General features: G+C 39.4%; 1 protein-coding gene across 1 annotated transcript in view; it reads left to right on the top strand.

The window, feature by feature from the left end:
• tbcd (tubulin folding cofactor D) overlaps positions 1-22092 on the top strand; it is a 125040-nt gene that overhangs the window by 4922 nt on the left and 98026 nt on the right. Inside the window, exons 3-5 of the mRNA XM_059653557.1 lie at positions 10041-10098; positions 15345-15374; positions 16545-16630. Coding sequence (XP_059509540.1) covers positions 10041-10098; positions 15345-15374; positions 16545-16630 — 174 coding nt within the window. The remainder of the gene's footprint in view (positions 1-10040; positions 10099-15344; positions 15375-16544; positions 16631-22092) is intronic.

The following is a 22092-nucleotide window of genomic DNA, read 5'->3' as shown; positions in this document are numbered from 1 at the left end:
GTAGAATCAAATTGTAAGGTTTTGCTTCTTTTACTAGAAATACCACCAAAACAGAACATATTCATTTCAGACTTCTTGTGAGAACATCCCCTTAACTAGCACCACTTGGTAGTACCTCAGTGTGGGTAGCTGCATTGTGGGCTGGCTGTCTGGGAGAGAGGCTGTAGCAAGGGAACTTATAGAGTGGTAGTGTTCATGTGTGAATGCTGTCATTCTGGTAATGCCAATACGGAAGTGTGCACTGTTTACACAGTGGAGAGGATGCCTTTCTGAAGAAGGTCTCGACCTGAAACATCAACTTTCCTGCTCCTCTGATCCTGCCTGGCCCGCTGTGGTCCTCCAGCTCCACACTGTGTTAACTCTGACTCTAACGTCTGCAATTTTGACTATCTTACCTCCAAACTGTGCAAGGTTTTCTCTGCCAGCACTTGAGCCAGATTACTGAATGACCCTATCCAGTGTTTGCAGGCTGTGTAGAAGGCCTGCCAATGCACTAAGCATCTTGATGTGCAACAGCAGCATTGTTTTCTTATAGTGTGATCCGGAAAGGTCCTCTTCTGAGTCTCCTGCAGTAGAACTCGTAAGTGAGGTTACTGTCTGGGGAGCTGTCTCACGAACAGATCCACGTCCCTGTCTTGTGTGTAACCCATTAGTGCCTGGCTGCGTCTAAATCCTGATGTAAGTCTAGCTTTAGATGTTCCCATTGCAGCAGTATATGAATTATTGCTGAGAGTTTTAGGTGAAATGATGGTACTGACAGGCCAAATAATCTCCTCCTATCATAATCATTCTATTGTATACGAGGTGAATAGAGAAGATCTACAGCAGCATATTATCATAATCCAGATTGGCTTCAGCAGCGCTGGGTGCAGTTGACCTTGTAGCATGGATGCCTGTCATGTTATGGATTATCTCCTATCAGGTGGCACGGTTGGGGTGAGACTGGTGGATCAGCCTCATCAGGCAGGGGTTGGGAAGAATAGGTTGTTCCATAGCTCTGTCTAGCTTGAATTGCTTTTACCCCTTGGTTCAAGTATGTACAATTGGAATCTAGAAATGACACAATTTTAAATCTTGGTTTCTCTCTGGTTGGGTGAACCAAATGAGTACACAAGGGCATTGACCCAATGGCCTGCAGTTTTATGTCCAATGCCTTCCAGATTTCATGAAGCACACCTGGTGGCACGTTTCATTCACTTTTTAGACAGCGTCGAATGAGAAATATAAAGCCAGTGGGCCAGTCATCTACTGGGTAGGGCATTTCATTTTGTCACTTCAGTATGAATACTGGATTTGCATAATGACACAAAGTACATTGTGCGTGCAGATTGAAGCAGTTTCATCATCCCTCAGGTTATTTGTGGTTAGAAGAAAACTGGGTGTGTGTTGAACTAAGAATTAAGACTAGAACAGAGATAACTGGCTAGAAGGCAAAATTGTATGTGCAGAATAAGGAAATTCACTATGTTGCTTTGAGCTATGTATCTTTCAATATTTAGAATACTAAGATCTACTTCCTTGGAAGATTTTACAGTTGCCATTTTGCAAAATCCTTTTTGGGCATATAATGAGGGTTCTAATTGACAATTTAGATATGACTAGTTGATTTTTAGTGTTCAAGCTAGATTATTTCCAAGTTGGCGTACACATTTTCTCAAGGACAGTTGGGAACAAGAATAAATGCTTCTCTAATATTAACTCTACTCTATTTTTTTGCTCCAAGTTGCAAAAGTACTGTAAGTGACATACACCAAAGCTGTATACATGAATGTTAATTTGGATGTCTAGAAAGCAATAAATCTCCATTCAACAGAAATTGCTGGAAAAGCTCAACAGGTCTGGCATCATCATGGATTGCCTCTTATGCTCGTTGTAGCTTTACTGCCTTACAAATTTGGCACCTTGCCACTGAAAAATATAATAACCAGATATGCAATGGATGTCAAAATAAATGACCTGCTGCAGCAAACCTGGGCCATTTTATGCGCACCTGCATTACAGTTGTCGTCTTAGTTACCTAGGCAGGAACTCTGAAAACCAGTTGTTTAGAAATGGGTGTTTCCTTGTAAGTTGAACTTTTGACATTCTCTTGTTGAAAATTCAACATTCTATACCTATGGGCCATACCCAAATATTTCTTTTTGGCTTTACACCCAGAAAAATAACCTGATATTTCATATTGCTTAATGGTAACTGATAGGCTTTCCAGAGAGTTGAAGAGAATTAGTGGTGCAATGGAAAGCTACATAAAGTGTTTCAGAAATATAGAAGGTAAATACCTATTGTACCTGTTGATGAACAAGTACTGCAGCCCTAATGACAAGTTGAAGCATGTTGCAGCATCACCAAAGGAGAGCTAATTCTTAAAACAGCAAGTTTCAATTGAAACCAAGTTTGATTTTGTAATGTAGCATTGAGGCAATCTTTGGGTGCAATGTTGAGAATCCACCTGGGGCACAGAAGAAATGCTTTTTTTATAGATACATTTCTTCAAATATTAAGCATCAGCAGGCTGGAAAGTGTAAGTTATGATGTGTTCGCTTGATAGTGGCTCTGCAAAGCAGTGGCACATTTCTTGAGCAGAGCCATTTATAGTTCCAACTAGTTAGAAAAGTAAACTAGACTATCAGAAGTTGAAAGAAAGTAAAGTAAAACAACTTGCATTTTTATAAAATTGAAATATTGCAGATGCTGCAAATTTGAAATAAAAACAATGTATTAAATTCTCAGCAGGACAGGTTGCGTTTTTGGAGACAATATGAATTAACAATCCAAATTTTAGAATCCTGCTGAATGTGAAAACACCATCATGGAATTTTCTTACCTCAGTATTTTGCCATTGTGGTAGTACGTTCCACTTCTGGGTCACTTTTGAGGAGATGCTAATCAAGGCTTTTGGCTACTTGCATGCAAATAATGTACAACTTGTTATATTGAGGGTAATGATCAGAGGCTGGAATTCTTGCCAGCAGCTTGGGGAATCAGCATTTCAGGACCAAATTGAGCACTACATTCAGAATGCCTTCATGTTTGCAGTGGCCAAAGGCTTCTGGATGGATTTCCCCTCCATCTTGTAGTCCAGCAGTTGAGGCTATTTCTTTTACTTTTAAAAGGTTTGCTTAAAATACTGAGAAGAGCATCTTCCACAATTCCGGCTGAGAACACCCCAGTTGTTGTTGTTCGTATGTGATGGTGCAAGAGACTGTAAATTTTTTTTATTTGGGTTTGGACTGAAAATGTTGAGCATGTAGGAAAACTGACAGCAGCTCAAGACTCCTCAGTAGTTAATAATGTCATTTAGGGTGGATAAATTCTGTAGACTGCCTTTAAACCAACCAACTAACCTACTGCTGAGTTCATGATTTTCTAACCAGTTTGGCAACCAAGCTGATGATAGGGTTTTAGAATTATTAACCAACTTTCTGTTCCTGATGCCAGAAAGGTTCTTTAAAATTAAACTGTTATTACAGGATTCATCCATAAAGCCTTGGGTCTCGAATTATCTTGGTAAATTCTGTTTTGATGGAAACATCAAAAATCACATAGTAAATTGCCGAGCCAGTGTGATTCTGTAGCAGTTTGTGCAGATAATTCAAAGAATAAGCAAGCTCTTGTCAATCTTGGTAACATGTAGAGTACTCTCAGTCATCCTTAACTCTGTAACAGTTTTCTAACCTCCATTCTGGACTCAATACTTCAGGCGTGATGTGTACTGGTCCTATACTTCAGATGCATCATGTTTCGTTCCATTTTTGTTATGCAGTAATGGTTAGTACTCTGGGCTTTAAATACAGAGGTGCTGAGCAGAAGGCTAAGTCTGATGTATGAAATGTTGAGGCTGACAAGTGAAGCTGTGCATGAGAAAGCTGAAAGCAGAACAAAATACCGGAGGGTGCAATTGTCCAGCAGATTGTCAGTTTGCAAGTGAGAGAGGCCAGGAAGTAGTATCTCCGTTCGGTGACGTGATGGGAAACAAAGAGGCTGCCAGACAATTGTCATATTAGTTAATTACATGGGATATTTTCCACAGAAGTAGCATTTGTCACAATCATACGTATGTTGTACTCTGCAATGCAAAAATGTTTTGTGATGTAAATATTAATAATAAAACCAGATAATGTTTGAAAGAACCATTGCTGTAGCAGCTTCTGTGGAGAGAGAAATAGTTGTTGTTTCAGTTGCTTGACGTTCCATGAGAACTGGAAAAAGATAGGGCTGTGGCAGGAGTGTATAGGACCAAAATCGGAAAGACTGCTGCTTTTGCACACTGCTGCTGAGCAAAACTGATCTCATCGAAAGTGTTTTGACACTTCGGTAGGCAGCAGCTCTGCATGCATTTACATTTAAATGGTATTGGTATCTGCGGCAGTTGTATGAAGTGCTGGACCTCAAGTGAATTTGGTCCATTTACAGTTATAGTCATAAAGTCATACAGCAAAGAAATGGGACGTTTTGGCCAACCATGTCTGTGCCGACAAACACCAAACTATGTTAGTCCCATTTACTGGTACTTGGTCCATAGCCCACTATGCCCTGGCATTTTAAGTGCTCGTTCAGATTTTGAACCACACCTTTCTATGGAGCATCATTGCTCCCCTCAAACTGCCCAGTGATAACAGTGACATTTCACATTTGTTGTCTTTTCAGCCTTAGGATGTTAAAGATTTTCTGATATTATTCAAAGTACAACAACAGTATTTTTTGATGTTTGACCTTGTATTGAGACGTTTTAATGGACATTGCCGCAGGAAATGGAATGTTTGTTGATTTAATTGAGCAGACACTGAGCAGTTTGATTCCACCAAGCAGTATGATTACTTTGACAGTGCCATCTTTGTTCCAGGCCTCTGCTGTCCCATCTCATTGTAGAGCAGCTGTTTCTGCACATGTGCAAATGCCACACCCTCTAGCAGTGGCATTAACAATAAAGAAAGCAAACAAAATGCTGGCCAATCTCAGCAGGTCTGGCAGCTTCCTTGGAAAGAGAAACAGAGTTAACATTTCAATTCCGCCATGAAGCTTCCTTGGACCTCTGTTTCTCCCTTGACAGATACTACCAGAGCTTCTGCATTTCTCTGACATTCTGTGTTTGTTTCAGATTTCCAGTATCTGCAGTATTTTGCTTTTATTGGAAACAATAAATATATCATGTTAGGAGGTCCTAAGGAGTGAATTGGCAAATTCACATGTTAAGTGATGAGAAGCTTGGGGCTGTGGTTATGAACTGAACTGAAATGTTCCACCAAGTGATCACCTAATCTGCCTTTTGTCTCTCCAGTGGAAATGTGATTGCTGTATTCTGTAACCTTGCTATATTTGTATCTCTGTCAGTTTAGTAAGTTAATGTTTTACCTAGGGGGGCATGTTTGGGGCCTTGAACAGTGAGAAGGGCGGCACGGTGGCTCAGTGGTTGGCACAGCTGCCTCACAGTGCCAGGGACCCGGGTTTGATTCCACCCACGGTTGACCACCAGTGTGGAATTTGCATATTCTTTCCGTGTTTGCGTCGGTTTCCTCCAGGTGCTCCAGTTTCCTCCCACAGTTCAAAGATATGCAGGCTAGGTGGATTGGCCATGCTAAATTGCCCATTGTATTTTGGGATGTTTAGATTAGGTTGGTTATAGGGGGAATGAGTCTGGGTGGGATGCTGTTAGGAGGGTTGGTGTGGACATGTTAGGCCAAAGGGCCTGTTTCCACACTAGGGATTCCAAGGGAAAAACTTCATTTGAGTAAGGAAAGAGAGAAGGCTGTATCTTCAAAAGCATAGTCCTCTAACCCACACGGTCTATTTCTACGTACTTCCAAAATCCTCTTCTAGGATGCCCTGGTAAATCCATCGTTTCGACTTGCTAATACAGAAAGAACTGATCTCTTCTTAATTCAGTTTTATTTTTGCCCCCCTGTTCATCTTTATCTGCCTACTTCTGCACAGTTTCCCAGTCCTGACGGTGTCCTTTTTGTCAAAACTGCACTCAAAAGCAGCACATGTTACGATGATTGAGACTGGACACCGTTGTGAGAATCAGTATTTATTAAACTTATGAGCTTAGCAACTCCTGCTGTTGAGTTCGGTTTTAATATCACATATGCCCAAGTAGATGGTGCTACATGAGTTCCTTGCTAGGCTATGTGCTCTCAGCATCTTTACTGGATTGTAAGACAAATGTGTCTTTGATGGAATGACAGCAAACCACCTGCACCTTGTATATTTCTGATATGTAGATGGAATGTTTGCTATATTTAAATCTGCTGCTGCTTAAAGGAACTTCCTTGCATATCTCAACAGGACCCATCCTGTGCTCAAATTCACAGTGAGATGGAGCTGTAAAATGAACTCCCTTTTTTCAATGTCCCAGTTGTTAAATTGGCCAAATGGCCTGCAATACCGTCTAATTCAAACCTATTTTCTATGGTCAGTATACACCTTGGAAATCTTACAGTTCCATGCAGAATAAAGTCGGCTGATCACCAACCTTGTAAATAGAACCTGAGCCATTTGTTTGTTTACCAACTTGTTGACGAAATCGGCCACATCAAAGCCATCCTGGCAGATGGTAGTTACCTAATCAGAGCATTTCTCACTGTATGTTGTGCAAACTCATGTCAAGTCCACAGACGGTTAGTGACTGTTGGTCTGAGAACATGACCAGTCTACCTCCAATCACTGTGGATGACCTATTTCAAAGTTTGAACAACAGATGGAGCTAACTGCTTCATGCTGCTAATATGCATTTGCAGTATGAGTGATGTTTGCCACCAGTGGGATAATCCCATCAAAACAACAAGATGTTCAGTGTATCGCACAAATGAGTAATGTGATGGTATGTGAATTTCAGGGCCAGTGCAAAGCAAGGTATGTAAGTCAGGTGCTCCAAAGACTAACAGATCACATCAAACGGTATATCCTTTTATTTGTTCACAACAAGCAAATCAGTGACCGAACATAGTCAGCCTGCATGTGCAAAGCACTCAACAGACTGTTTAACACCAGATGTAATTCTGCAACTGGACAAAATTTGCATGTACTGGAAGCTACTTTATTCACATACAGGCCCTGGTCTTTGCAGACAGAAAAGGCATGCACTTGCACTGGGTGGTTCGAGAAGGCAGTTCACCACCGCCATCTCAAGAGCAATTTGCGATTGGCAGTAAATGTTGGCCCAGCTAGCAAATCCCATGTCCCAAAAATGATTTAAAATAAAAGCTGCTCTTGCTTCAAGTCGACAAATAGGTGACAGTCATACGCTGGTTCATTTGTCAAGGCAAATTCCTGACTAGTCAGTGTCAACCTGCTTGGTTTAAAATTTAAATGAAACCGGTCAGTTAACTGTCAAACATAATAAATTGCTGCAGTCCGAGTCCAGTTGCCAAACGATGAATGCTGTGACGTCTTAGAGTATAGGGGATCCCTGATTTGCAAACATCCAACTTAGAAATGTGTATACTGAATGAATGCAATCTCATAGTAGAATGTAGTTTTAAAGATCTCAATGTAGAAACATTTCCTGTACTTATAAATAGCTCCTTTATATTGTCCTGCACTGTGTTCTGACTTACCTACAGATCAACTTACAAATGGACTTCAGATAGGAACCCATTCGCATCACAGGGTTTCTACTTGAATTGATGTTCCTGTAAATTGTCCACTAAATGTGTGCAAGATGGAAAGATGTGACAAAATGTCTTTTTTACAATGGTTCTTAGGTTCTATACTACCTAATGACTTAGTTTTCTAGATATTGAGCTGGGTCTGATAAATGGTAAATAACAATCATGCCACACAAAGGGGAGGGCAACGAACATCTCCGACTACAGAGAGTTGAACAGTCATGCATGGAATGTGGATATTGCTGGCTGGGCCTGCATTTATTACATGTCCCAGTTGTGCTTGAGAAGATACCTTCTTGAACTGCTGCAGCCCATTTGCTCTAGGTGGACCCCCAATGGCACTGGGAGGAAGTTCTGGGATTTTTAACCAAGTGGTGCTGAAAGAACAGTGATACATTGTAAAGTCAGGATGATATGTAGCTTGGAGGAGAAGTTGTGGGTAGTCTTGTTTCTGTGTATCTGCTGTCCTTGTCCTTCTGGATAGCAATAGTTGAGTTTTCAAGGGGCTGTCTAAGGAACCTTGGTGAATTTTTGCAGTGCATCTTTTAGATGATACGCAGTGCTGCTACTGAGCATCAATGATTGAGAGATTAAATGTTTGTTGATGTGTCGCCTATCAAGCAGGCCGTTTTGCCCTGGATGGTGTTGAAGAGAGGCAAGTGGTTACATAGGCATCTAGCTAGCTGAGCTAACTGATGCTTTTTGTTTCACCATTTGTCCCATTATCATTTCTTTCTGCCTAGCACCATTAATTCTGTTTTGTAATTTTAATTTTCATCCAGTCATACCCACTTTATTTGCTCTGTCCTAACTGAAGCCCATTCCCTGTTCCCTGTCTCTGTTTGCATAGCACCTGTTTTAAATGTGCCTTTTCCAGTTTTGATGAAAGGTTCTTCAAGCTGAAAAGTTGATTCTCTTTCTTCACAGGCGCTGGTAACAGCTGAATATTCCCAGCATTTTTTATTTCAGATTTACAGCATTTAACTTTTGTTTTGCAAGTTGGAAGTTAGTGTACTTTGGAACGATAATTTGAAATTTTTATCAGTGGTGTGAGTCACTTTTGAGGTCAGGATCTGTGTGTTAACATTCTTATAGATCATGTACAGAAGTTAACAGAAAGATTCTTGGCAATGTGGAGGAGCAGAGGGATCTTCAGGTCCATGTTCACATTATTCTGAAAGCTGCCACCCAGGTGGACAGAGTTGTTAAGAAGGCATATGGTGTGTTAGCTTTCATTAATAGAGGGATTGAGTTCAAGAGCCGTGAAGTTATGCTCCAGCTATACAAAAGCCTGGTTTGGCCACGTCTGGAGTATTACGGCCTCATTACAGGAAAGCTGTGGAAGCATTGGAAAAGGTGCAGAGGAGATTTACTAGGATGTTGCCCGGAATGACGGGAAGGTCTTACGAGGAAAGGTTGAGAGAGCTAGGGCTTTTCTCTTTAGAACGACGAAGGATGAGAGGTGACTTGACAGAGGTGTGCAAAATGATCAGAGGTATAGATAGAGTAAGCAACAAGAGACTTTTTCCTAGGGTGGAGGTAGCTTTTATGAGGGGACATAGTTTCAAAGTGAAAGGAGGTAGATATCGGAGAGACGTCAGAGGTAGGTTCTTTACTCAGAGAGTGGTAGGGGCGTGGAATGCATTGCCGGAGAGGGTGGTGGAGTCGGCCTCATTAGGGGCATCTAAGCAGCTATTAGATAGACACATGTATGATAGTATAAGGTAGTAGTGGAGGGTGGATAGACCTTAGGTTTCAGGTAAAAGTTCGGCACAACATCGTGGGCCGAAGGGCCTGTACTGTGCTGTACTGTTCTATGAATCCTGTGAATGTTATGACAAATCCTTCTGATTAGATGCTGTTATTATCTATATATATTTTTTCTCTTTACCACTTTATGTGTATTTGAATCAAGTTACAAAATGATAGGAAAACTGTTTTTCTTTTTGAAACAGAACCTTGTAGCTAAGTGTGAAGGGATCCTGGAAATAATTGTTGCTTAACTGTGAAAAACGGACAACATCTTTCTGGGGTGGCATGGTGGGACAAAGGTTAGCACTGTTGCCATGTAGCACCAGGAACCCAGATGCGATTCCGTCCTTGGATGACTGTGTGAAGTTTGCATGTTCTCCCCGTGTGTCCACCGGGTGCTCTGATTTACTCTTGTGGTCCAGAGATGTACAAGTAAGGTGGATTGGCCATGCCCAGTTGTCTGCTTGTCTAGGAATGTACTGGCTGGGTATATTAGCCATGGTAAATGCAGAGTCATGGGGTCAGGTTAGTGGGTGGGGTCTGGGCGGATGCTCTTCAGAGGATTAGTGGAACTTGATGGGCTGAATAGCTTTTTTTCTACACTGTAGGGAATAAATTTTTAAAAAATCTTGGAAAGGAATTGTTTAATTCACCATTTTTTTTAAAATTTCTCCTCTTCAGTTCCTTGGTAATAACAGCTGTGTTTGACCGCAATGTTAACTGTCGAAGGGCTGCCTCAGTAAGTATTTAGCATGAGCTATGTTACAGTGCTATGTGTAAGTGATGTGGCGATGATCTATTTTACCTAATTATATTTCATTTTATTGTATATTTGTACAACCTCATGTTGGAATACAATATGGAACATAATTGGTTACATTGTAGTGATATGACATTGATTAATTTTCACTGGCTTTACATACAAAGGCATCATCAGAGTGACATTACAAAGTCAAAAGCAACTCCCCATTCAAAAAATACAGCGTGCCAAAGTGCACACTCATTGGTTTCTAAAGCAAGCCATGTAGTGGAAGCTAAAGATTTTGAAATAATTTTAAAACCAAATAATATTATGGAAAGTAACTAATGATAGCAGATTTCTAATTGGAACTAATGAGATTTATGTCAGTTGCTTTCAATGAGTTAGTCAATGTAGCACTAGGGAAGATTCAAATAGGCATGTCTTTTACAAATGAAAATAGTTTGATCACAGAATGCTGTCAGTTTATGCTTTAGGGCATTCTGCAGCTAATTCATAAAAACAGGAGTAGAGAATGCAGTATTAAATAGAAAACAAAGTTTACTTGGGCCTCTCCAAATTTGCTTTCTGTACTGTAGCAAATATTTAATTTGTCTTGCTTTTCTAATTCAACAAAGCTTCTTTTGAAATGTGGGTTTCCTTTTGTACTTTTTTCTTCTGGTACAATATTGCACATCAAGTTTATCCTGTTAATCCACTGGTGCCTGGTGTAGTTTCAGCTCCACCTTAATGAAACTCATTTCCTAATCTTTGATTCTTTCTTCTGATTAGTCAGGTTGCTATAGTTAATCCATGGAAAAAGCATGAATTGTGGCCAAGTTTAACACCTGTTCAAGTTTTAAATCATCACTTCAAAAGCTATACAAGTATATGTGTATTGTCTGTGCATTTATTTTAAATGATTTATTGAATGATTTGAATCTCTTAATTCCGATGCTCTCAACCCAAATAGAATTCCTGTGCATTTCGGGATAAACTGCTACTGATTATAGACTAAGAACAGGTTATTTCTACACTGGAGGGAAGATTGTCCCAGTTTCATCTCTTAATAATGTTCCATAACTCCATTTGACAGACAAGGATCCAGTCAACAATTACGAAGTTTGATTTACTTAGTTTGATTTATTATTGTCACATATACCGAGAAACAGTGAAAAGTGTTGTTTTGCATGCTTTACAGGCAGATTGTACCATACAAATTGCATCAGGGTAGATAAACATACTGAATGAACACAGGAGTAAGAAAAAAAAGCAATAATGGAGTAAGAGGAAGTGAGAGAATTGGAAAAGAAATGGTAGGAGAGGACAAAAGGTGATGCAGTAAAGGGACGAAAATGTAATTAATTTCAATAAACTCTTATGCTGGGTGCAGCTGATATCAGTGTTTAAATACCAGAAGTTCTAGACTGTCACAGGACTGGATGTAGAAATGGAGGATGCAAGTTGAGGAGCAAGCTAGCCCACACTACTGTTTGAAGGTCTCTAAAGTTGCAGAGATCAAACGAATGTATGACCAAGTAGCAAGAGCAGACCATTCACTCTTGCACCCTGATCGCCTTTTATAAAATAATGGATGATCTGATTGTGGTCTGAGGTCTACTTTTCTACTTACACCTTCTATTCTTGTCTAACAAGAGAGGAGGTCTAGCTCTGCCTTAAAAATATTCGATGGTCCTTTCTCCAGTGCTGTCTGGGGATGAGAGCTCCTAAGACTTACTTCCCCTGAGAGAAAAGATGTCTTCTCATCATCACCTGAAATGGGAGCCCCCAGTCTGTTGCAAGAGGAAACATTCTTTTCACATCAGCTGTGTCATGCCCTCTCAGGGCCGAATATGCTTTAATTAGATCATCTCTAATTCTTCCAGCCTTTAGTAGATATAGGCCTAGCCTCCCTCATCATTTAAGATAACGCCCTCATCCCAGGTGACCCCTCTCTGAATAGTCTCAAATGCATTTATATCCCTTCTTAAATAATGAGACCAATAATGCATACAGTATTGTAAACGTGACTTCACCAGCATCCTAAGAGCTGTGGCAAAATTTTGCTACGTTGTAATTCATTCAGCTTACAACAAACAACAACACTCCAGTTTCATCCTGAATCACCTGCATACTCACATTTTGTGATTTTAAGATTAGATTAGATTCCCTACAGTGTGGAAACAGGCCCTCCGGCCCAACAAGTCCACACCGCCCCTTGAAGCATCCCACCCAGACCCATCCCCCTATAAACCACACACCCCTGAACACTATGAACGATTTAGCACGGCCGATCCACCTAGCCTGCACATCTTTGGACTGTGGGAGGATACCGGAGCACCTGGAGGAAACCCAAGCAGACACGGGGAGAATGTGCAAACTCCACACAGACAGTCGCCTGAGGCTGGAATCGAACTCGGGTCCCTGGCGCTGTGAGGCTGCAGTGCTAACCACTGAGCCACCGTGCCACCCTATGCACCACCATACCCAGGTTCCTCTGTACCTCATGGTTCTGCAATCTCTCTGTGTTTAAATACTATACTCCACTTTAGCTGTTCTTGTGAAAATAAACAAGTTCACATATTCTCACTTTATATTCCAGCTGCCGATTTTTTCCTATCACTTAACCTGCTAGATCTCTCTCGGCTCCTATATCCTGTTCACAGCTTACTTTCCTACCTACTGTAGTGTCGTCACCAAATTTATCAGCCATGCATTTCGTCCCTTCAGCCAAGTCAGATGTAGATGATAGATAATTGTTGGTCTAACGCTATCCTACCAGCTGAAAGTACCTCATTGTGCACATCAGGTTCCTATGAGCCAACCAATTGCTATTGATGTTGATATGTTATTGCCTCCATTATTATCCCTTGTGTAGTAACCTTCAATGTGGCACATTGTCAAATGCCTTTTGGTTTCCCTTTTTCCACATTGTTACTTCCTTAAATAACTCAAATTGCTTGGTGAAACATGAGTTGACTTTCACATAACCATGATGACTCTTGATTGCATGACGTTTTTCTAAGTGCCCTATTATAAACCGTGTTATAATAGATTCCATCATTTTCCCCTATTGTTGATGTTAGGCTAACCTTCTACGATTTCATCTTTCTGTCTGTTCTTTCTTGCTCCCATGTCTTTTTAAAATCCCTTTCATTTTAAAAATATGCCGCCTCATCTTGAAATCCCCCATCTTGGGCAAAAGACACCCACCATTAACCCTATCTGTAACCCTCATGATTTTATAAACCTCCAAAAGGTAATCTCTCAAACTCCGAACCTTCAGTGCGAAAAAGTCCCAGCCTATCCAGCATTTTACAAGTCAAACCTTCCATACTCGTCAACGTCCTAGCAAATCTCTTCTGAACCATATCTAGCTTAATATCCTTCCCATAACAGGGTGACCAGAACTGTCCATTCCATCTGCAATTTCCTTATATTTCATTATTAATTTCCTAGACACACTCTAGAGGAGCTTTGCTTACTTCACTTGCTCTTTGTCTTTTTGGAAACTCTTAGTATTTGTTGTCATATGTTTATAGTTTGAGTTCTGAAATACTCTAATTTCTCCCTTCTTATTAATGTTTTGGTCATTCTTTGTTGTTTTTTATATTCTGTCCAATTTTTTTATGCCACTCATCTTTGCGGATTTACATGCCTTTTTACTTCAATTTGACACTGTCTTTAGGTCGTTTAGGTAACCATGGATGATGTGTCCTTTTTTTATTAAATACATATCTTCAGTGTATTCTCAGATATCCCAGACTTCTGCAGCTGTGTGTATACTGACCTGTTCCTTAACCCAGTGGTACAGTTAGTTGGGCATTACTCTCCATGCTATACTATTGCATCATCCACTAAATTCAGGATCACAGCGTAACGAGAAGTAATTGATCTGAAGTTTCAGGCTGCAGCTGATCACTGCTGTCACTTCACGTAAAGCAATGCTGGGCCAAATTCCGAGAATTCTCTCCCTAAGCATATGGTGAGTCTACCCACAGCTAGTGGACTGCAGCTCTTCACTGCCTTCTCAAGGGCAACAGGGGAGTGACGCCCATGTCTCATGAGTAAATAAAAACAGCCCTAAAGCTGTCCAGCAACTGCAGATGCCTGTACATTAGATACTGCTGAGCAACATCTGTCTCCCTATTAAGATTAAACTCATGAAGATAGCTTTCAAAAGTGCTAGATAAATAGAAATACTAGAGCCAGAAGACTTGAGTGATTGCAGTTGGAAGATTGCAGCCAGTTGGAAGATTGCAGCTCATCAAGTAACCATTACTCTTAATTTTCTTGATACGATTTCTTCCGTATGTTGGTATTGAAATTGTGATGTATTGTGATTAGGATACTCCTGAACAAGTTTCCAATATTTGGATAAGTTATGATTCACATATTTCACAGAAACTGTAAATGACAAGTATTTTCAGCTCCATTTGCAGATATGGCTACCCCTTGGAGGGCTTGTAAAGATGCCACAGTGGTCTAATGTACTTTCTTTCCACAAGTTTTTCTATTCCAGACTAGTCAGAGCAGGCACTATAGGTGAGGAAAGGCGAGGCTGTAATGTCTGACTTCACTCAAATTCATTGCAGTGTCTATTATTCCAGAAAATGACAAATGTGAGGACCTCATTGTACCAAGTGTCTGTAACTGCTTCTTACAAAGCAGCATTGTGGACTGCAGTCATGACATGGACTCTCCTTTCTCCATGATGACAAAATTTACCCAATGTGATCCCCCAAGTTTATTATTTGGACTAGTTTAAGGCTTTTCAATTTATCAGACCTATTGTTATTTTGAGTATTTATCATAAAAAATATGTGTTTGTAAAGTACACGGCTGTATTTCTCTACTATTAAGCTGATGTTTATTATAACAGGATAAGACAGGATAGATAAACTGTTTCCAATGGTTAGGGAATTTTAGAACTTGGGGACGTAGTCCGAGAGTGAGGGCTAGGCTGTTCAGGAGGGATGTTAGGAAGTACTTCTACACGCAAACAATGATAGATGTTTGGAAATCCCTTCCAGAAACAGATACTAGATCTGTTGTTAATTTTAAATCTGAGGTAGATAATTTTTTGTTATGCAAAAGCATGTGGAGTTAGGCTACAGATCAGCCCTGATCTCATTGAATGGTGGAATAGACTTAGGGGGTTGAATGGCCTATTCCTGTTGCTATGTTCCTATGACTTCATTGATACATTGTTACAGCCATTGTTTTTCTAAATCTTCTTACTGCAGGCTGCTTTCCAGGAGAACGTTGGAAGACAGGTACTGTTTCTTATGTATGCCATATATAGCAAATGTGTTGTGAACAATTGGTAAATATGCTGAAAATATTTCAAGTTGTGTAGAAAGATTTATAAGGAGCAAGGAACTGTTTGTAATTAAGGGCTTGTCAATCACAGCTTGGAAATGGTGTACCTAAAATTGTTTGTTGAGTTAAACCAGAAAATGCTGAAGAACTCATTGCACCAAGTCTTTGTGACTGTATCATCCAAAGCAACGTTGTGGGCTGCTTTCATGACACGAACTCTCTGCTTGCTCCATGATGCACAATTGGGGTTCAATGGATCTTTGCTCACCAATATGTCAAGTTTGTCTGGGGGCACTCAACTCCTCATTAATGCATGATGATTTTATTGGTGAATCCTGGATAGACTTCTAGTGAAAGGTCATTGACTTAAAACATTCACACCATTTATTTCTCTATTGATGCTATCTGACTTATTGCGTGTTTCCAGCATTTTCAGTTTTATTTCACTTTCCAACATCTAGAATATTTTTGTATTGCTTTTGCATTGAGGTTTAAACTTTTTTGTGTTTGTGTTGGTTTTAACTTCCTCATTAAATTGACACTGAGATGCAAATACATGACATTTTCATTCGTACACAGGTTGCACTTGATCAGAGATCACATTGCTAGCACAGATCTGTTACATTTCATTTCTGATGTTCATGTGGTATCCCTGAATCAAACAATTTTTCCAGTATCTGTTCAGGTTCTGCACTAGCATTTTTATCTCCCACTAACCTCAGATTCTCTTCTTCCTTTTCTGAATATGTTTTATCACTATATATATTAAATCCCATCTCTTGGAGAGGTGACAGATACATTTTATTATTCAAATTTGGGCTTAATTGGAATTTTTATTAAGTGTGGCAAGTATGTCTTTCATTGAGATTATGCTTGGTATGATTATCTTAGCCCTTTTGAAAGGACTATGCCATGTACTTGCTTTCATACTGCAATTTGCGGTAATAACGAGATTAGTCTGCAGCATTGAAAGTCAAACAAGATAGATGTCAAGATGAACTGTATATTTCTTTGTAAATGTATTCATTATTTAAAATATGTCATAGGTTAACCTGCATTTACGTTGTGTTTCTGATCATTTGTTGAACATTGAGGGTAATTAGTTTTGTTTACATGTTTTGCAGGGTACATTTCCACATGGAATTGAAATACTCACAGCAGCTGACTATTTTGCAGTTGGAAATCGGACCAAATGTTTTTTGAATATTAGGTAATGCTTCAAAGCTTATGAACTTCCTATTATCTGCAAAAATATGTAAAATACTGACTTACAGTACAGATGAAGCACTAAGGAACTTGTTTGTTTGGATTTAGAATTTCCTTTTTTGCTGAAAATTTCCAACGTAGATCGGTTGATTCCCGGAGGCCATAGATTTAAGATGTTTGGTAAAAGAACCACAGGCAACATGATGATCTCTTCTACAAAATAAACAGTTACTGTCTGGAATTCTCTGACTGGATGATAGCGACCAATTTTATTGGGGATTCAAAGGGAAGTTAGATAAATATTTGAAAGAGAAAAAGATTGCATAAATTTAAAGGAAAAGTAAGGGGTCTGATTGGATGTCTTTTGAAAGAGTCATTGTGGATATGCTAGATCTAATGACCTCCTCCTGTGTTGCACTAATTTAGGATGTACTCTAGTTTCATATCTGCTGATGGCACATAGTCCTTCCCTTAAATGGCCACACTTCAAATGGTGAGGATTGACAGATTATTTGTGTGGTAGGCGTCACACTTTGGTTAATTTTTTGCACAAATAATGTCAGAAGTATTAAATGGTGATTTTATTTTTCTCCTCCTCTATAACCCAAGGAACAGCTATGCTCTCTGCAAACCATATTGTTACCTGGCTGTATGTGTGGCCAGTGCTACTTGTGGCTGGAAGACTGCCCCACATGCATAGAATTGGAGTGACACTTGGTGTAACGCCATTAAAATAGAAGACTGTTTGCTAATTGTTGAAAGTTTAGAGGACCCAAGAGATTGAAGAAAATCTTTGCTCCAGATACATTGGCATTGAGAAAATGTCTTCGATTAGCTTCACAACAGAAGGGTGAATGCAATCTTGGTGCTGTTACAGTGTATACCACGCATTATGCAGTGAAACCATTTGCTTAGAATATTGCAAAGTATGCAACAGATGTCATGATATTTGTATTCTACCTTCAGTGCCTCACTAGATCTTTGTTAAAAAGATATTGCTTGCTCGCTCAAGGAATGACATTATGGCTATAACTGCACGTGCGCACATGGATCATGGCAAAGTGACAGCGCCTCTTTCCTTCATTTGGAACACACTATCTTCTAATATACCAAGGATAGTACCCTAGTCCTCTAGCTGAGATTAACTTAGCAGCTACAATGATCCATTGTATGTTTGCAGCTTGTGTTTTTCTTATTAACGTCTTTGCTTACATGGTTAATGACATTCAGTCGGTGCTGGGGAATGGATCACTGTCTCCATTTGGGCATCTATTATTTGCGTCAGATGCTGTCAGTTGGATTATTATACAATTGGATGCAAAGACAAAGCATCGAGTGTGAATGGGCTTTTAATTTTTACTGTTGTAAGATCATAAGATGGAGCAGTGGAAGCAGACCATTGATTCCATTGTGTCTGCTCCACTATTCAATGACATCATGGCTGATCTGATAATCCTCAATTCAATTTTCCTGCCTTTTCCTCATCACCTTTGATTCTTAAGCTGATTAAAAATCTGTCTCAGCCTTGAATAAATTTAACGACCCAGCCTGTACTGCCCCCTGTGGTAAGCACAAATTCACTTACCTTCGGGAGAGAAGAAATTGCTCCTCATCTTTGTTTTAAAAGGTAATTTTTATGCCCTCTAGTCTTAGACTCTCCCAAAAAGGGAAGCAATCTTTCTGCATCAACCCTGTCAAGTACTCCAAGAGTCTTGTGTGTTTTGATAAGGCTGCCTCTCATTCTTCTAGTCTCCAATGAGCACTGGTCCAACCTACTCAACCTCTTTTCATGAAGGCAGTCCCTCCAAACCCAGGATCAGCTTAGTGAACCTTCTCTGAACTGCTTTTAATGTTAGCGTATCTTTTCTTAGATAAGTGACCGAAAACTGTTCATATCATTCCAGTTGTGGTCTGACTTGTGTCTTGTATAGTTTTAACAGGACATCCTTATTTTTATGTTCCATTTCCTTTGAAATAAAGACCAACATTATATTTTGCTTCTCCATTACCTGCCGTCTCCTGTTTTGTATTTTGTCTCCTGTTTGACATTTGCTATGAAGAATAGACAGCTAACTAAGTCACTGGAGGTTATTAATAATTGTGAAGTGGTACCACAAACAGTCATTACCTTCCACAGGAGGATATTGTTTGTGCTGCGGTTAATGAGTAGTGTCATGTACTTTGAGGTCAACCATGTTTACTGTACTATATATATCTAGCCGACTAGTTTCAAACCATAACTAATTATAAAATTGCTTCGGGTAAGCTCTTTTTATGCAAGACCTGTGAACATATACAGTAATTACCTGAAAGGAATTCTGAATATTAAGCTAGTTTTTTTAAAAATGCTGAGCATCTTCAAAACGTTAATTAGCTGCTTGCAATATACTGACAGGTAAATTATTAAATCAGTTCTACATCTGCGCACTTTGAATTCTACAAGGCCTGCAGGTGCAGAACAGAGGACAAGGGGCCAAACAATTATATAGGGAGGGCAGGAGGTGGATTGCTTGTCAACCTGTCTTAGGAAATCTTATCCTGTGTTGCTCAGCCTGAACACACTTTCTTTGACATTTCCATCCAGTGCACCGCCTCAACCTTTCCCTCATCATTGATGGTTGTGCTTTTGTCTTCGTGCTCCCCAATCTGGAATTTCCTTTTTAAATTTCTCTCCCACCACATCCTTTAAGACCACTGTTTCTAGTTACCAGATCAGTCCTAATATCTCCTTTTTGGTCATGCGTTTCTGCACAGTTCTGAAAGATGGATAGACGTTACTCAGTTGAAAGTACTATATCAATGAAATACACTTTTGAATCAGGATGTTATTTTATGAATTGTTTAAATTTGCTGTTACAAAGGACAGAATTCAGCAGAGGCTTTGACCAAGTGAAACATTAACTATGTGTTATGAAAAATAATTAGAGATGTAAATAACTGCTGGATACCATGCTTTCCTGACAGCCAGAAGATGATGTAATTTGTATGGGATGCAATGCATTATGTTTGATAACTTCTTTTTTCTCCCCATTTCCTGAGAGCTGTCCTTATTTTCTGCATTTTGGTTTATTTAATCACGACAATATTCAAAGCCACGTTTCAAGTCGAACAGGTAGTCCATTTGTGAATCCAGCATTCATTAACTAGTCATCCGACATATTTTCGTTGACTGAACTGTCTGATGAGAGCACCATGTGGCAGCAATATCGCATTAGAAAGACCTTTGGATCGCAATAATGTTCACTGTTTTTCTCACATTTATTGATGAATTAGGTTCACAATGAAAGCTGATGCAGTGATAGATTTCAGAAGACCAGGGATATATATAAAACAGAGCCATTGAAGGTTACTCTTTTCATTATTCATTTGGGGTTACACACTTCACAGGTGAGGCCAGCATTTATTGCCCATCCATAATCGCCGTTGAGAAGGTTTGTTGAGCTGCTGCAGTCCATTTGATTTAGGTATACCCTCACAATGCTGTTAGGAAACAGGTTCCTGGGTTTGACCAAGCAGTGATGAAGGCGTGGTAATTTTCAGATAAGGATGGTGAATGGTTTGGATGTGAACTTACAGGCGATGGTGTCCTATGTATCTACTACTGTTATCCTGATGGATAGCAGTAATTGTTGGTTTGGAAGGTGTTGTTGAAAGAACATTTGGTAAATTTTTGCAGGGCACTTTATACATGGTACACTCTGTTGGTGCTAGAGGGAATGAATGTTTGTGGATGTGGTGCAAATCAAGCAGACTGCTTTGTCCTAGATAGTATTAAGCTTCTTAACTATTGTTGGAGCCACATTCATCCAGGCAAGTGGGGAGTATTTCAACACAATCCTTATTTGTGCCTTATAGATGGTAAACAATTTTGGAAGGTCAGGAGGTGAGTTAATATATATAGGGTTCTTAGCTTCTGACTTGCCCTTGTAGCCACAGCATCTATATGGCTAGTTAAGTTCACTTTCTGGTCATTTGTAACACCCAGAATATTGACAGTGGGGATTCAGAGACAACAATGCCATTGAATGTCAAGAGGCGGAGATTAAATTCTCTCTTGTTAGAGATGTTTGTTGCCATCATGTTAGATAAAGCAAGATATGGAAGCCTGAACCAATTGGTATGAGCCCAATGAATAAAGATGGCCATTTTGTCCTTATCCATGATAACAAAGTGTAGAGCTCTATTTCTGAAGAAGGGTCTAGGCCCAAAACATCAGCCTTCCTGCTCCTCTGATGCTGCTTGGCCTGCTGTGTTCATCCAGCTCTATACCTTGTTGTCTCAGATTCCCCAGCATCTGCAGTTCCTACTACCTTTGTCCTTATCCATGCCTACTTTCTTAACATTAAACTATCTACTTTAGAATTTACATATGAATAATGATGCATTTGTGTTCAATGTCTCCTAAATTTACTGTTTGTCTTAGATAGTTGAAGAGGAATTTATTGGATGTTTTCCTTGAAATTGGTCCAAGTTTCTTCCAATTCTTGCTTCATCACTTTTTATTTTGCCTCACCTAAGTTTTCACATTAGCAAGAGTCAGAGAGAGTTGTGCGTAAGATGCACCCTCTAATGGATAAGCTGAGCATTCTTGAACCAAGCTCACTGTCTTCTCTCACATTCATATTCATATAGTCAGTAATTGATCAAACAATGGCCCGATTAAAACTAGAGGATGAGTTAATTAAATTGTTCAGCTCAAGTTGCAGCCTAGCTTTGATAATTGTGAAGTGTCTATGAATTTATACAAATACAGTAATAGCAAAGATTGCCGAATTTGCTCTTTGCATCAGCATCCTGAAGAAACAGGACTTCAAAGGATAGAATTTCCCAAAGATTAAGTTAGAATGGAAAGTCTTGCTGTTTAGGATTTAAATCTTTGTGCCAAGGTATAATAAATTATTCATGAAATATTTGTGAATAGGTGAGCTTCCCACAGAGTTCCTTCTTGAAACCACTACAGTCTTATTACTTCCGTTTGCTTTTTATGTTACAATCAACATATTGTAGATTTGCATATTAAAGCTCTTTCTATTAAATGTTATATACCATTTTTCATATCTGAAACAAACAGTTGACAAATCTGTCTGTGTAACTAATTCAGTCATAATGTTAACATTGTGCATGTTTTTGTAGAATATTGTTCATCTGCATATACCCTTGATTTCTTTACATATGTTTAAATACAAATTTATTTCACTTTGAACAAAAACTTTCATCTGTTTCCAGTGTCAAAAAACGAATCGATAGAGGAGGAGGATGACATTGGCCCAAAACCTACACAAATTATTGTTCAGTACAGACAAACTACTGAGTATGTTTGTAAAATATCAAAGAAAATCTGTTAAATTTTGATCTACCATGATTGTGAATCATTGTGATTGTTTGCCAAAGGTATAGAGATCCACAGCAAGAAACAACAATGTGATAGCAGCAAGGGAAAAAGAAAATAGAGAAAGTATAGTATAT

This window comes from Stegostoma tigrinum, chromosome 22 (assembly GCF_030684315.1).
Source record: "Stegostoma tigrinum isolate sSteTig4 chromosome 22, sSteTig4.hap1, whole genome shotgun sequence".
In the NCBI taxonomy this organism is placed as follows: domain Eukaryota; kingdom Metazoa; phylum Chordata; class Chondrichthyes; order Orectolobiformes; family Stegostomatidae; genus Stegostoma; species Stegostoma tigrinum.
The sequence above is the reverse complement of the archived record's forward strand: the minus strand, read 5'-3'. Positions and strand labels throughout refer to the sequence as shown.